The 16794-nt window shown below is 34.1% G+C and overlaps 1 protein-coding gene across 3 annotated transcripts in view; it reads right to left on the bottom strand.

Moving 5' to 3' along the window:
- Positions 1-16794, bottom strand: part of Trdn (triadin) — a 394997-nt gene that overhangs the window by 250887 nt on the left and 127316 nt on the right. For all 3 annotated transcript variants that reach the window (XM_052751301.1, XM_052751302.1, XM_052751303.1), the window contains exons 6-8: positions 10848-10913; positions 8174-8233; positions 3359-3544 (exon numbers count right to left, since the gene is read on the bottom strand). In XM_052751301.1, coding sequence (XP_052607261.1) covers positions 3359-3544; positions 8174-8233; positions 10848-10913 — 312 coding nt within the window. The remainder of the gene's footprint in view (positions 1-3358; positions 3545-8173; positions 8234-10847; positions 10914-16794) is intronic.

The raw sequence follows: 16794 nt of genomic DNA, 5'->3' as shown, positions 1-16794 counted from the left end.
TGGGATGCATGTGGCCTGGTGTGCTATGGCAGGTTCTCATTAGATATACTTTCTCTGGCTGCCACCAGTACTTGAATTGTTGTTAGAAAAAAAATAATGAAAATAAGCAAAGAATGAGCATAGTATATAACAGTTGTGAGACCTTTATTTCCTCACAGACTTGGCAGAAAAGCAGTAGAACCAGGAAGGAATGTCAAATCATATCAGCCTCACCATGTCATGCCACCTCACCTTGAATGATTTTGAAATGGTCTATAAAAAGCAGATTATATGATAAGCAAGTATGAGTAACTTTATAGTAAGCATTTTCAATGCTTTAAGTATATATACATTGTTTATAAACTGCAAAAGTAAATATTGAAAATAACCAAATGAGGTGTTTTTTGATACTTTTATTCTATAAGCAAATCTTACTAACAAATTTTATTGTCCCAGACAAGATTCTTTCCAAAAGAACCAAGGGCATTGGGTGTTTAAAGTGATATTTTTTTTAAATATCTGTATGCTTCCTGCTCTTAGAGAAGAGGTGAATTTATCTTCCAGAACCAGTTCCTGGGAATCTGATACCTTCTTCTGGCCTTGGGAGGCACCTGCATTCTTTAGCATAAATTCACAAATAGACATACACACATAGCATTAATGTGAAAATAAATTTAAAAATTCATACATATATATATGTACATGTATATATACTTATATATGTATGTATGTATGAACATATATTGCCACCTTTATTAGACATAGTTAAGCTATCCAAAAAAACCTTATTTTGCTCAGAAAAGAATAACTCAACTTTGTTATGCTATCAATTTAGGAATGTAAAAATTGAAGCCACCTCTTTTTAAAAAATAAAAAAATAATAGAAAATGCCACGTCTTCATTTTGTTTAAACTGTTACTACCATGTGACCAGCGTTTTAAAAACAAATGCTCTTAAATAGCAGCTTAGTTAAAAAGAAAGAAGGAAAGGAAGAAAGATAGAATTAAGGAAGAGAAAAAAATTGCCTTGTTTTAGACCAGCTACTGCTGTGAATACAGCTCTGTATAAATAAAATGCTGATTGGCCAGTAGCCAGGCAGGAAGTATAGGCAGGACAAGCAAAAGAGAGAATTCTGGGAAGTAGAAGGCTGAGGCAGAGAGATGCTGCCAGCTGCCACCATGACAAGGGATATGTAAGGTACCGGTAAGCCACGAGCCACGTGGCAACTTACAGACTAATAAAAATGGGTTAATTTAAGATATAAGAACTAGATAAAAAGAAGCCTGCCACAGCCATACAGTTTGTAAGAAATATAAGTCTCTTTGTGTTTACTTGGTTGGGTCTGAGCGGCTGCAGGACTTATGGGTGTGAGAAATTTGTCCTGACTGTGGGCCAGGCAGGACCAGAAAAACTCTAGCTATAAGCCAGCATAAGTTAAATTTTTATTATCTGTTTAATTATACAATTATTTAATTGGTGGTGGCAGTTCTCAGTATGTGGCCATGCCTTAACGTATTGTTTGTTAGATATTAGAATCCTTTTCATGCCTCTGCTTTTAACTGGAAATTGTATTTGGGTTTTGTTTTAATGGATAACTAGCTCTTTGCATAAACATAAAAAGAGTAAATTGAAATGGAATTGGGATATATTTATGTCTTTAATAAATTTGACTAGTGATGTGACAAAATACAGTATTTGTGACCTGAAAAATAAACACCCTTTGAAAATATCTTCGTGCAACCAGTTTATCATTGAAATATGGTTCCCAAACCCTGAGAGACACTAAAGGTAAACATCTCAAACTGTACTCCTGTGCCTACTTATTAAATAAATATTCTGATGTTCAGTGTAGATGGCATATGTTTTCTATAATGAAATTATAAATTAAAATATACATGTATGTTTTAATTGGTTTCGTGTTACTCTTTTCTTCTCTAAAAGGGCAATTTGTAATGCATATTATCCAACTGTGCATATAGTGAATCAAAAGATTAATTTTCCTGATTTTTATCACAGTAAGATACCCATTTAAAATATTTTCTTTATTGTATATTTTAAAGCACACAGACTCATACATGACATTATTTACAAAGATAACACTTTATATTTTCAATTATTCAAGATCCGATAATCATCTTGAAAACAATAGCTACCTAAAGCTTATGAACCACTAAAAGAAAAAAAAAGCAAAAGAAAAAAAGTAATGAATTACTCCTTTCTTCTTTTCTTGTTTTATTTGCAAATGTATCTTTTGTTATATAAATCTAAGTTTACATGCATTAGCTCTGTATCAAAGTTTATATACACTTGAAGTTAGGAAAAAAAGATGAAATACAGAGTGTGTAATTCATATTATGTACCTTATATTGAGGAAAATTTTTTCCCAGTTCTACAGACCAGTCTTCCTCATAATAAAGTTTAAAAGTAACACTAAAGTTGTATAGACACAAATCCGTCCACTTTAGTTTTTGAATAAAATTATTCAATTGCTACCGGAATAAAGGAAATTTTTATTTTGTAACATTTGTAAGAAAAGGCATCATTCCCCGAAACAGTTCCCACTCAGCAGACTCTTATGTTCTGACTAGGGAAGTCAGGATTTGTAGCAACCTGGACGGAAGAATGAATTTTGGGATGAAGAACTCAAAAGGACTCTAATGGTGGGACAAAGAGGTCCTCAATGACCGGTTTATATTCATACAGCACCTTTCTGTAAAGGATTTCATCTCCATTTGCATGTCGTATTTCTGGGAAGTGAGTACACACGTCATACTTGAAGAAGACCATACCTGTCCTAAGCAGAGCTTCCTAAAGATTTTGTAAGGGGACTGAAAAAGCACCCTGACACTTCTTTTTCTTACAACAGGTTTCCTGCAACAATTAAATGAACTGGTAACTTAATGCACATATTCTTAATGCTATCATTGCAGCAATGTCAAGGATGTAAAGTTTTCGTGATTTTTTTTTTCTTCTATATGATTTGTACATTGGCTTCTTGAGCAACTCCTTGAGAGTGGCTGTTAATTTTTAAAACCACCTTTCTCCAGAGTCTGACACATAAAATTGTTCAATTGTTATTCCAACTCCTGATTGAAATCCAAGATTTCAGCACTCAGCCCCACATTTAAATAACTCCAGGTGCTCATTCAACACCCTTTAAAATACTTGAAAATGTACCTGGCTATTTGAACACATCTTAGTATATTTATTAGTATGTTAATACCCAATTTACTGTATTTCCTCCCAGGCATATCAGCTTGGATCTGTCTTTTTACCCCATTTGAGGTTTAATTTTATTCTTTTTCAGCTTTTGACTGCATCTGCTTCTTGCCTAAGATTCTCTTAGAACCTCTGGCTGCTGCTTCCTGGGAATGTTTACCTTTCTGTTCATGCTCAGGCACAGCTGTGGTCTCTTTGTCATCCCTCTCTCTGGCTTTTGGTGGGGTTTTTGAAGGAGTTTCTTTCACTTTTGCAGCTGCTGGCTTCCCTTTCTCCTTTTTCCCGACTTTCATTTCCTTCTTGGTCTTTTCTTCAGTCTTTTCCTTAGTCTTAGCTTTCTTCTCTTCTGCAAAGAGTTAAAGTTATTTTTTTCTCATTTGCTCACATAGTTCTTCAACAATCATTATTCCTCAAGTACCATTTTAAAGACAAACAAGAAAATCAATAGAAAACGGGTGTCCCTGGTGTAAATAATGTTAACAGTTGCCAGAGTATTATAAAATCTATAAATACTTTGTATTAGACATACAAGTCATCAGCAAGATGCATCTCTTTCTGAATCTGCACCTGAGAAGACTGATTTGGATTTTTGTTTCCACTACTGTTGTTTGTTTGTTTGTTTGTTTGCAATTGATTTTTTAATCAAAAGCTAAGCTGTCCACAGTGAGTCATTTGTCATATGCAGAGGCTTCTTACTTCTTCAGTAAGAAAAATGTTCACAGTAAAGAGCCCAGTTGAAGAATTTCCTTTTAAAAGAATGTGATCACTTTGCTCCATAACTGAAAAATAGTAAGCATTGCTCAAAACAGTAATTCTGATACAATAATTTTTCCGAAGATAAATGCAAGGGATACAAATGAAAAATTACCTGCATGGTGCTGATTAACAAAACTAGGATAATGAAACCCTCTAGAGAATAACTGAGAGGTAGACATCCCTGAAGACTGGGACTGCAAAGCCTACAACATAGAAACAGATATGCATTCCTACTAACCTAAGCCAGAGATGACATTTCTAATGCTTTGTAAACCTTAAAAATGTCCTAGGAAAGGGTGCTAGTAAGCAAAATATATACCAATGTACATATCTATTCAATACACATTAACTTGGTAATATATGTATTTTTTTGAGAGGGAACTGGTTTACAGATTAATCATTCTGTGACTCAATCATTATTTTTTAAATCATTGAAAATATACTTTATTTATGAATATTAGTTGTAATGGGTATTGTATATTTGACTTATTTTGCATATGCATATGGGACCGTATACAACTATTGACATACAATGAGGGGAATCTATCTGGTCATTTTCAATCCATTGTAGAGGTATTCTTGATACACATGTTAAAGAATTTGATGAAAACAATGCACTCCATACATTTTGTTTTGATGCAAATGAAGCCTATGTATTTCCCTTGCAAAGAATAATAATATATTTTTTTGAAAAAGTCTATTTACAAAACTAAAATCATCTGTGATATAATATTCAATCAATGAGACCAGCATTGGATACACTATTTTGTAGACACTCCTGAGAGATGATGCTGCCTTAGATATCAGAATGAAAGAAGTTGAAAAGCAGAAAGTTATAATAGTTTCTTTACCCTTGTATGCCTCCGAGATGAATTGCATTGAGATTCTACATGGATGGACATTATGGTAACCAAATTATTGAACATTATTGCCATAAAATTCTCATATAATCCTCTCTTCATAAACATGTGACTTTTTGACTATATGGTGGAAATTTTCATCTCTTTCAAATGTTACAAACAATATCCTCTGCTGCTTTCTTTTGTACAACAAATTCATATATACTTGACTTGCACAACTACATTTCCCTTCCAGAGAACCTCGATAGGGCATGTCTCATTGGTACCTGACAGAGTTAAAAGATCATCACATTGTCATCATCTCTAGAGATTCTAGCCCAGCATTTAAGACACTGTGATACCTGGATTCATCCTGCTTCAAGTTTCTTCCTGGACAGCTATGCTCATTTTTTTAATGTCATATAATTTTTATCCATCAGACTTTGTCAAAGTACCATCTCAATATTTTTCTATATATTTGAATACCATAATATACATTCATATACAAAAAGCTGCTGTCGCTGGAATTAATCATCCTGTCCTTTTAGCTTCAATTTGCTGGCACTTTTATTAAGGAAGATGTGAACTTTATTCCCTATTGTATATTTGGAATTGTACAGGATTGTTCACTAATCTGTTTCCCCTGCCAGGCTGGGAACAACTTGAGTTCGGGAACTCAATTTTTATTTTTTTATTACCTTTGTATCTAATAAAATGCTTATTTTCAGAGAAAAAGAGAATTAATGTATTGTAAACTAGAAAGGGTGACTCAAGGAATAAATGTTTTACTATATGTGTGTCATGGACATGATACAGTGATATGTATGCTTCACATATACATAAAAAGTTTAGAATAAACATATTTGTACTTTGAAACTTTACCAACCTTCTTGTTTATTTGTTTATACTTTTGTGTGAAAATGTGATTTTAGCTATCTTAAATGCCATCTGCCTGTGCCTTGCAGAGGACAATTGATTTTACCTCTATCCTTGTACTGGGGAGTTAAAGATTGGTGAAATTCAGATCTATTTTAACACCATTGGACTTTTTAACTGGCAAAGTAAATTCTTGGAGACAAGAGCACACATTCAACAGAAGCATGACAAAAACTTTTCATGCTTAAAATAAGTAAATTTGTCTCCCATTGGAGAAAAGTGGAGGGTGGGGGGGTGAGACCAGGCCTGACTTTGACTCACTCCTCTTGACTTCTTCTCCTGCCTTCTCTTTTTTCCTCTGCATTGAACTACAAAAAACAGGCACTGTGCATAGAAGGCCTACTATATGCACCAGTCACAGTGTGACAACGAATTGTGTACATTCTTTCAGGAAGAATTTCTAGGACGGTCTGGAAAATTACTGTCCTGGATAGATTGTAGTTTAAATAGAACAATAACAACAAAACAAAACAAAACAAAACAAAAACCAGTGTTCTAAGAAAGTGCCGGAAGAAGTCATTAGCTTCAACACCTATCACACGATTCTAAAGGAGTTCACTTTTATTTCTAACTCAAATATCATCTGTCCTATTTAGCCTTCTATTTTCCTAGAAAATACCATATTTCCCACATGTCATATAAAGATCATGTATGCAATTTCTGGCCCTAATATAATTTGTATACATAGAGTAAATTACATGAAGATACACATGTGAGGATATTATACGTGTGTGAAATGAATATAAATTGTTTATATCTGTTTATCAAGATTAACATATGTAAATGGGAAGCATCTATACTCGAAGGCTGAAGATGGCTTCCAACAACCCCTACATTCTTCTCTTAGTAAGTGCTGACTAGTCTTGTAAATATGCTAAATAATAGTCTATGGCAAAAGTAATTGGATTAAAATTCCGTATTAGTCAACCTAAAATCATGACTTCTGTCTTGATTTTTCTCTGTTGCTAGGTTTAGGAAAGTCAACTATCATGTCAGTGTGAATTTGTGACAAAGAACAGGAGACTGACAAAGACATCAATGAACCACATGAGTCAAATGTGAACTATGTAATGTGCAAGACAAAGAGTTAGCAAGTAATTGTATTAAAACCCCATATTAGTCAACCTAAGGTCATTATTTCTGTTCTGAGTTTGTGATAAATTTTTGTTCTAACAATAGGAAACACATCTTTTCTCACATTTTTTTTTTTTTTACAAATATGATACTTTGCATTTGGCTTCTGGATGCTCAAACTTCACCTTTGTATTTAGTGAATACACTTTAACATTACTATAAGAATTTGAAGGGTTGTGGAGATCGCTTAGTTGGTAAAGTGTAAGCATGAGGACTTGAAATCAATCCCCTCATCCATATAAAAAGCTAAATATTTTGACACAAGCTCATAATCCCAGCACCAGGAAACCAAATGCAAAGAATCATATTTGTAAAAAATGTGGGACCAGATATGTCTGTATCCTATTGAAAGAACAATAAATTAACACAAATTTTGGCTTCAGAATCTATTCTAAAAATTCAATTATTCTTATATGATATAAATAGTTATTTATTTGATAGAGATACATTATTTTCCATACATAACTAGTTTCTTGATGGTGCTGGAATAAGTTTGCTCCAGTATATTATTTATATCAAACACATTTTAAAATATGAGGAAACATTTACATTGAGGAGACATAATTGCTCTATTAGTTAAAATGTGAATTTTTTCAAACACTTAAAACATTGGGTAGGCCAACTTAGGGCAGAAAAAATACAGCTCAATTAATTTTCCCAAATATGGAAGTAATGTTTTCATGGGCTTTAAGCACATTATCACAGTGCTTTTTGCATGCAAATTCTGGTTTCGTCACAGGGTTCACAAGACCAAAATGAAACCACCAATCTACTGTGCTCTTTAGTAGATTTCCTGTAGGAAAAAACTGATTTCCATGCTTATTCAGCATGAATACAGAATTTGCTTCCTGTTGTTGTTCTGTGTCCCCCTGTATCCCCCATAATTTTCATGGTAGCCAAGGAGGCTAAAACAACACACTTTAAAACTTGCTTTGCTTTCTGTGAAATTTCTTGGCTTTTAAATACATTGGAGCTGTTTGTTGGGTGCAGGTGGTTACATTAGGGTCATTTCCCTATTTTTAGTTCAAACTTGACTACCTCTGCAAAATTGTCATGGGGATGACACCGTGGGATAAAGGTCATAGAGGACAAAATTCTGACAATCACGTGTGAGGACATTGAATTTTCCTTTCATGTTTTGAGATGATATTTTTTGATGTATTTGGTTTTATTATTCTTTAGATACCCAATTTTAAATCATTGTATTTAAATGAAATGGAAAATGATTACAAACATTCAAGTTTCAGCCAAAATAGACACTCTCGTCGTCAAGAGACTTCAAGGATGAAGATAATAAAGGTGAAAGTTACCTTTTGCCGTTGTCTTTGTCTCTCCTTTTTCTTTTTTCTCAAGTTTCTCCTTGTGGGTTGCTTAAACAGAAAATTAACATCATGAAATTCCAAATCCCATATACTTTTTAATACATTTCAAATCCGATTTTCTTTTGACTACAGTTTTATAGGCACCCAAATCATAGAATAACTGGGGATTTATGACACTGAGGGACTCATCTTAGGAATATAGTAATCAGTGGGTAATCACAGCATAGAGTACATTATACAATTTGACGTTAAGAAATAGAAAGTAGCTGGTTGTGGTGGCAAATACTTTTAATAAGTACTAGGGAGGCAAAGGCAGGCAGATGTCTGTGAGTCCAAGACTAGTTCCAGAACAGTCAGGGCTAAATAGTGAGACTGTGGCCAAAACAAACAAATAGTATGTTGAAAGCTAGATCTGTCACCTTTCTTTCATAGGTTTCTACTCCAAGTATATAATGTTCTCAGGAAAGAAATCCAAAAAAAAAAACCAATTTTATAACAAATTTACAGCACACACACAGTGAAAATAATTCTTTTTAGCACTAATAACAAGAAATGATATTATCTTGACTGAATACTGATTAACCAAGTGTTCCTCAACAGGAACACAATTGGCATTTGAGAAAAAGCAACTCTCCCACCTAAGGGGCTGCTTTAGACATTGCAAAGATGATGAGCCTTTTTAGTGCCTGCTTACCAATTGCTGGACGTCAATGTCATTTCACAAGCAAAACATTTCCCTAATGGGTAACACCTTTCTCTGAGAATCAACATCACTGTATAAGATAATTCAAAATGATTATTAAAATAATAAGGATTTTAATTTAACAATATACTACAGGATACCTGAAATATATCTTCCCCTTTTTTGTTTAGTTAATTTATTTAACATGTCTGTGTTCTGTATGCACTAAGAAATCCTGAGGTCTCCCTGCTGAGGTTAAGATAATCTGAAAGGTCTAATAGCATGTGCAGCCCATTTTTGAAAGTTGCCAACATTTCCATATAGTGTATCATAAAGCATAAACATCTTTAACTGGCATATAGGAAACTCAGAAAGCATTTTATTTCTGATTTTTCAATTTGAGTGAATTTTCTACATTTATAATTTAAGGGCAAATTTTTAGTTATTTAAAGAAAACATTTAGCAATATTGAATCTTGAAAATTAATAAGAACCACAAAATTATTTGATTTTGTCGGATATAGAACCCTATGTTCAGAATGTGGTATCTCACCAGCAGATGAGAAATGAACAAAGATGTCTGAGACAGACAAAGAAGACAGGAGGAGCTTTAAAATTCAAGGAAATTACCACTAACTAAATATTAATAAAAGAGCAACTATTTAACTCTAATATTCAAGTGTGACTATGTAATAAGTAATACTGGAGCATGTTTCTTCTGCTCTGGTTCATAAACATCATGTCTATTCTACATATTCTTTCTAAGCTGCAGTGTTTCGCAACCCTGAAAAGTCAGATGGCTCTGATGTTGTGGAGGCCAATGTGACACAGTCAAACAACAGCCAAAGTCAACCATAATCTTGCTTCACACAAAACGATGACGCAGACTGGAGTCGATCAAAGAAAATATAAACTAAGGAACATTTAAAAAAAAAACTTAAGAAAGCTATTACTATAGAGTAAATCTCAAATGAATGTCCTAATTCTATAAGACTATAGAAAAATATATACTAATAACATACATATAATATAATATATACTATAGGAAATACTATAGGAAAATGAATAAACACACACACACACACACACACACACACACACACACACACACACACACACACACACACACCAGGGGATGAACGGACAAGAGATGTGAACAGTCACACAGGAAGAAATCTATAACCCTAAAATCATAGTAAGGTTGACTCTACAAATAACAATAAGTTAAGGTATACAACATAAGATAGGCTTTTGCAAATACTATGAAGCTTTGTAAAAACAATGAAAAAATATGCGCAGATATGGAAAATTTTCTAGGATGAATTTTTGATTTATGAAAGTTAGAATATAAGACATGCTAGATTTTGTATAAAATAAGGGCAAATAACATAAACTACTAATATGATAGTAAAGCATCATATACATAAATTCATCATATATTAATTATATAAATGTTATTTACATATTGTTAGTGAAGCTCTAGAGAGCTTCGCAAAACCTCACACAAGTGGCTATGTCAACACACGGGTCGAGATGCAATGGGAAATGTGAGGTTAGAGCAGTGTGGGGAAGGTTTTCACGGTGCATCTTCATGATTCAAACAGTGAAGTCGGCTTACCTATCCTTTCTCAATGAACAAACAATAACAAATACAGTAATATAATAGGCAACAGAATTATATTAAAGTCATAAGAGTGGCTTTTCCCCTATAGAACTGACCAGTATTTTCTCAGGTAATATTCTCTAACAAGAGCACAATCACCCAAGGAAAGGCTGACATATTTCCTAAGACAAACTTGATAACAAGAGCCTAATGTGCTGTAGTCCAGGAACTCTTCTTTGGGAGTTCTAGTCCATGAAAATAAATATAACACAAAATTTAGAAGAAGAAATCTACATTCTCTAAAGTCTAAATGTGATGAAGAGAAATGCCAATGGGAAAATCCTTAATGTTAGAGTGGTAAAAACAATAACTACATACCTTTCTTCTCGGGTTTTTCTCCTTCTTTGATTTTTTCTTTTCCTTTTTCCTTTTCTCTTTGTGAAACTGGAAAGAAGCAGATAATACCTTTAATTTAAATCAAGGGAATAAGTTATGAGATAGTTGCGTGACAGTTTAGCTTATAAAGTACTTGTAGAAATCACCTTTTAGCTGCCATAAAGGTTTATATACTTAAATTAAACTTCAGAATAATTATAGATTTGCTGTTTTGGTCCCTACTTTTATTTCGCATCCAAGCATAAGCAGTACTAAAATAGATCTGACAGCAAAAGTAAGAATATCTCTAAGTTTTTCAATCTTTAACTTAATAAATTTTAATCTCTCTCTCTGCCTCTCTCTCTCTCTCTCTCTCTCTCTCTCTCTCTCTCTCACACACACACACACACACACACACACACATACACACACATACACACACATACACACACACCATATATATATATACATATATATGAAATATATATATATATATGAAATATATATATTTCAGTTGTGATAGTGGATGAATATCAGAAATATCAAGACAGAAATGAAAGTGTATAGTCTCCTGAACCTAAAGCGTAGAACAATGACTATAAATTGCATTTGTTAATACATTACAGAAAGAGTCCACATTAAATGTTTTTAAAATAATAAAAATGAGACTGGAATGATATTACATCTTCCTAAAGGAAACAAAACAATTTAGTGAACTGTGAACCAGTTATTTATTCCAGGAGAGTTCAAACCTTGCCTTATTATTTATTCATAGTGCTTATTAATCAGCAAGGTAGAAATATAGAAATCAAACCACCTCATCATTCTCTCTTTTCTATTTCCTAATTTTATTCATTCTTTAAGCTGTTTCAACCTCAGATTTTTTGTTTCTCTCTTACCCATCTTCATTTATCCCCTACATACCATGTATTTACACAGGAATGTACAGAGAACATTTGTCAAGAGCTGAAGATTATCTTTGGCAAGACAAATACCTTCCCTTTCAATGGGATGTCAACACGCTAATGGATGGTGAATGCTAAACAAATAATTGCAGAGGTAGTTAATTGCATTTAATGTAATTGCTGCGGAGAATCGAAGCAGGAGGACATGTCAGTGTGGATAATGGGGACCTAATCTCATCTACATATTTGGAGAAGGCCCCTTGGTAGATGTGACATTGAAGGATGTGAAAAAGAAAGAAAAAAAAAAAAAAACTCGAGGAAATTAACCCAGGCAGAGACTGTGAGGACAGGAAGGAAGAAGACCATTTCAGAATGTCCGACCAGCATGTCTGCTGTGGGCATGACAATATGGTACCTTTTAATACCATAGTATTTTGTCTGAGGCAGTGAAACTTTTATTTAACAAAGCATGAGTGGGTAACAAATCTTAGTGTTCCACCCATTGCTTAGCATAGTATCTGTCACAAGGAGAAACTATCATATATTTAGAAATGTTTCATTGGTCAAGTGATTTGATATTTGATTACAATCCAATCTCATCTGCCAGGAATTTTACCTTAAACTTTACATTCAGTCTTAACAGAGATTTTGTAGTGCTACAGGACACCAATGTCCCCCATGTGGCATTTTTCTCACTGCTTGTTTGTGTCTTCCATCTTGAATTCCTAAAACCATATGTCCTCATTTTCCATCCCCTGCTCCATGAAAGGCTCTTCAGGCTCTGTTCAAGTTTTTCCTCTCTAAATTTCTGTCCTATCTATGTTTACTTTGGAGAGAAATTACACCATCTGTTAATATATATTAATAAGTAATAATGTTGCTATTGTTTATATGTGACTTTTAAGGGAAGCACACATTACACCTTTGTAGACCATGTTAATGCCAGAATCTGTCATACAGTACACTGTTAGTAATATTTTTGAATATATGAAATTCCAATATTTTATAATCATAGCTAATATCCTTTTTGCTTTCTATCTCTGAAAACTTTCATAGCTTATTAAAATTTCTTAAATATAACCTAGAAACAGGAAGGTGGAAACCACCTCAGAACATCCAGAAACTGCAGTTTTTTTCCCCTTCACACTTAATGGTTATTTTAGGTGCTTCTGAGAAACTAGTTTCAATTAAAAACAAAAAACAAACAAAAAAAACCCTCACAAAATAAGGGTAGGAAATCAGGACTTACACAGACCACAAAGAATTCATTTTTCTTTCTTTGGATCATTGTTAATTAAGCTGACATCCAAAAAAGAAATTCTTGGCAAAAAACAAAGCCTCTTTTAAAGTTTCTCTAGGGGGAACCAAGTTTATGAGAGATAAGCTGTGCATTCAGAGCCCTGACTGAAAAGACCCCCAAGGGAACACCTAATCTGTGGCTCTGCCTCTGCACCTCAGACAGCAGGCTGTCCATTCCACTAGCAGATTTTCAGATTGACATGTGCACAGGCATAAACGGGAGAATTAATACAAAATCAGAAGAGCAAAGGGGCTGAATTCAGACTCAAATTAGCATATTAACTCCTCATTCTTGTTACCCAGGGGAAAAAGCTGGTTCCTTCAATCAAAATTTTTGATTTACTGACACAGTGGTACATACTGGAATTTCATTATCCCCCTTCAGAATTAACTCCACAATTCAGCTTACTGAAACAGCTGGACCCAGAGGCCCTAGGGAGCTTTTCAAAATGGCAGAAAGCCACCAAAGCTGTTTGGACTGAAACTTCAAACTTCGGCAAGAGTGTGCTCAAATGCCAAGTACTGAAATGACTTTAGACCCAGCAATGCAGCAGTCAGTAGCTGGTTTAATAATCACTTTGAAATAAAAATATTATGCTACAGTAACAACAGTGACTAACTTTGCTGATACATCTCTGCTAAGAACCTGTCACCCACATGGAAAAAAATAGCTACCTCCTGGATGCCAACCTAGACTGGCAAGCCATATCTTGGTATAGGTACTTTTAACCCAGGGCAAAATAAGCTTTTGCACCTGTTAGAGCTTATTTTGATTGCCATTCTTATTGACATGAAACAAAAGACCCTTTGGTAGGCTCATAATTGAGAGTAAATGGAATCCACCAGTTGGACTGGCTCTGTGGCTTGGCGTCTGAGTTTGGCACAGCGTGCCGTCCCTGCTCTTGTCAAGACTGACCTTTCTCTGACCAGAACATTCGGCTCAGCTCAACTCTGAAGCACATTGTCTTCCCTCCCACATGGCTCCTCTCCAGCTCTCCCCAGCAGTGCTGTCTACTTCTGCACTGTGTCCCAGCAGACACCAGAAAGACTTCCATGTTTTCTGAAGATTTCACAGGTCGCAGTGCGTCAGACCTTCTAGGTCTTAGTAGCTACAACATGCTCTGAGGGTCTCTTCTCAGAGTTTGTCATCAAAAGTTTTGGTGCAAAATTGCGTTAAGTGTAAGTTATAGGGTATTAATTCTCCCATCGATAAGTGACAAGAAACTTAACCTTTAAGCTCATTTTTGATTTCAGAACTACTGAATACTACTATTTTGAGCAATGACCATTATAGCTGTTAAAGTAAAAGCTTTGAGATACATGGTTTTACTTGATAGAATTTTTTTATTATAATAAATTTATTTTTGATATTTCTAGTATTATTATGAATAGGAGATATAAGTAGTCAATAATTTTGAAAAATTGAATATTCCAACAGATTCATGCATAACTCATACATATTAATGTTTCAATTCCTTAAGTGGTTATTCAATACCAAATGATCCTTCCTGAAAACATATATGAAAGTAACAGTATATGGGCCGAACAGATTAGATTTAGTAAAACATATGTGTATACATATACATATGTGCATGCAATTATTTAAAAAGAGACCATGAATTTGAAAGAAAGAGGAATACATGAAGGTGGGGTTGAAGGAGGAAAGGGTAAGGAGAAAACTTGTAATTATATTATAATGTCAAAAATTTAAAAAAGATATTTTTAAAAGATGCAATAGAACATGTTTATTATTTGACAATTTCATACATTGTTATATTTCATTTTGATCATATTCATTCCCTTTTCCCAATCCTCCCAGATCTACTCCCAGTTCCCTACCCAGTCAACTTGGGGTCTTCATTTTTTAGTATATCAAGGTCAATTAGTGTTGCCTATATATTCTTGGGTGTGTGGTCATCCAGTATAATTCTTTTTTCAAATAACTTAGTATATTAGGTTAGATACCTTCTTCATAAACAACAGCTTACCACACCGAGAACTTTTAAATCTTAACATTTTGAACACACCCTTGCCGGAGTTTGAAATTTCTGTCTGAATTTGTTATTTTTCTACTTTGTGATAAAAAACTTTGGCCAAGGCAATTTACAGAAGGAAGGGCTTATATTGTGCTTATGGTTCCAGAGGGAAAAAATTCCACCACCTTTATGATGGGGAAGTATGAAAATGAGAACAAAGAATTGTGGCAGCAGCAGTTCGAACCATAAATACAGCTGCTGTATTATTCTAAAGTGATATCATGAAATTCAAATATGTAGGCTCAATGCTAATTACCAGTCAGGGTGATAGGATCTTAGTCCTATTTCTGGTACTGGGAGGAGACAGGGCGTTTTGAGAGTCCAGTAAGGCCATTAACTGGTAACTACTCAATACTGATTTTAAGAGTCCTCAACTTTCTAGAATTACTATCCAGAAAGTGGCTTCACAAATCGTTGCCCTGACATGCAGTCATCAATCCAAATGGTTCTGTCAATCACCTTGACAGCAAAAACATGACTCAGGAAAGCTGTCTGTTGCAGAGACTTTATAAATATAAAACCTGCTGAAAACTTAAATAGACACCATGGTCTCCCTGACCATTGTCCATCTTCATCTACCCATTGACAGATACTCTACTCTTCATTGACACGTTGGCCATTTCCATTTTCATCTTCTGAGGATGCCACATATACTCTGCAAATAACTCTGCCTGTCTTCTCCAGCATGTTCTATGCATCTTTTCTGAATTCTTTTTGTGGAAAATGCAAGAGCCAGAAAGAAAGCTAGGTAAAAGCCAGAGAGAGACTCCAGTGACAAAAGGGTGCAACAAATTCATCTTTAACCCTTTAAAAATAAGGTCTATTTCAGCCACCACTACAGAAAAATAGCAAATATATTATAGGTCAGTGTATGCAACTATATGTATAATTCATTTTGAAAATAACTGGCAGAATTTTAATTCTGTACAACCAGAAAAAAATAATCAACATACTTACAAAAATATCACTGAATTTCTTTTTCTGGTATACTAGAAATGAATTCTGGAATTCATACATTTAACAAAAATGTCTTGCCCATTCTTTCTAAGGGAGAATTTATAATTTTAACTTAACATGGTCCGTTTGAGAGTTTCTGTGTCTTAGAAGCTGGCACTGTAGGTATATGTCACCACACCCTTCTTTCAGTGTCATCTTTTTCCCTGAAGGAAAAAGATGTTGAACACATTATTAAATACATAAATATGTATTGGTCATTTATATTCCTCCATTTGATAACTGTTTAATTCATTAACTCATTTATTGATGAGATCATTTGATTTGGAGCACTTAGTTTGGGACACTCTTATAGATCCTTGACAGTAATTCTATGACATGTACAGTTGTAAAATATTTTTTCTATTCTATAGGCTGGATTTTCACTTGGTTGAATATCAGTTTCAGTGTGCAAAACCGTTCTCATTTCCCGAAATCCCATTTGTCAGTTTTTGGTTTGTTTCATGAGTAACTTGAGTCCCATTCAGAAAGTCTGTGTCTGTGTTTATGTCTTCTAGGATTTGGTCTAAGTTTTCTTGTAGCATCATTAGAGTTTCAGGTATAACATTCAGGCCTGGTATATTTGGAGTTGATGTTGGTGTAGTGAGTGTAATTTCATTGTTTATCTGTGGAAATATAGTTTATTTAGCATATTTTTCTGTAGAACTGTCTTCTTTCCAATGTATACTTTTTATACACCATTGTCAAATTAGGTGG

This window comes from Peromyscus californicus, unplaced genomic scaffold (genome assembly GCF_007827085.1).
Source record: "Peromyscus californicus insignis strain IS unplaced genomic scaffold, ASM782708v3 Scaffold_22__1_contigs__length_63687245, whole genome shotgun sequence".
Lineage (NCBI taxonomy): Eukaryota > Metazoa > Chordata > Mammalia > Rodentia > Cricetidae > Peromyscus > Peromyscus californicus.
Note: the sequence above shows the minus strand (reverse complement) of the source record. Positions and strands in the feature narration are given on the sequence as shown.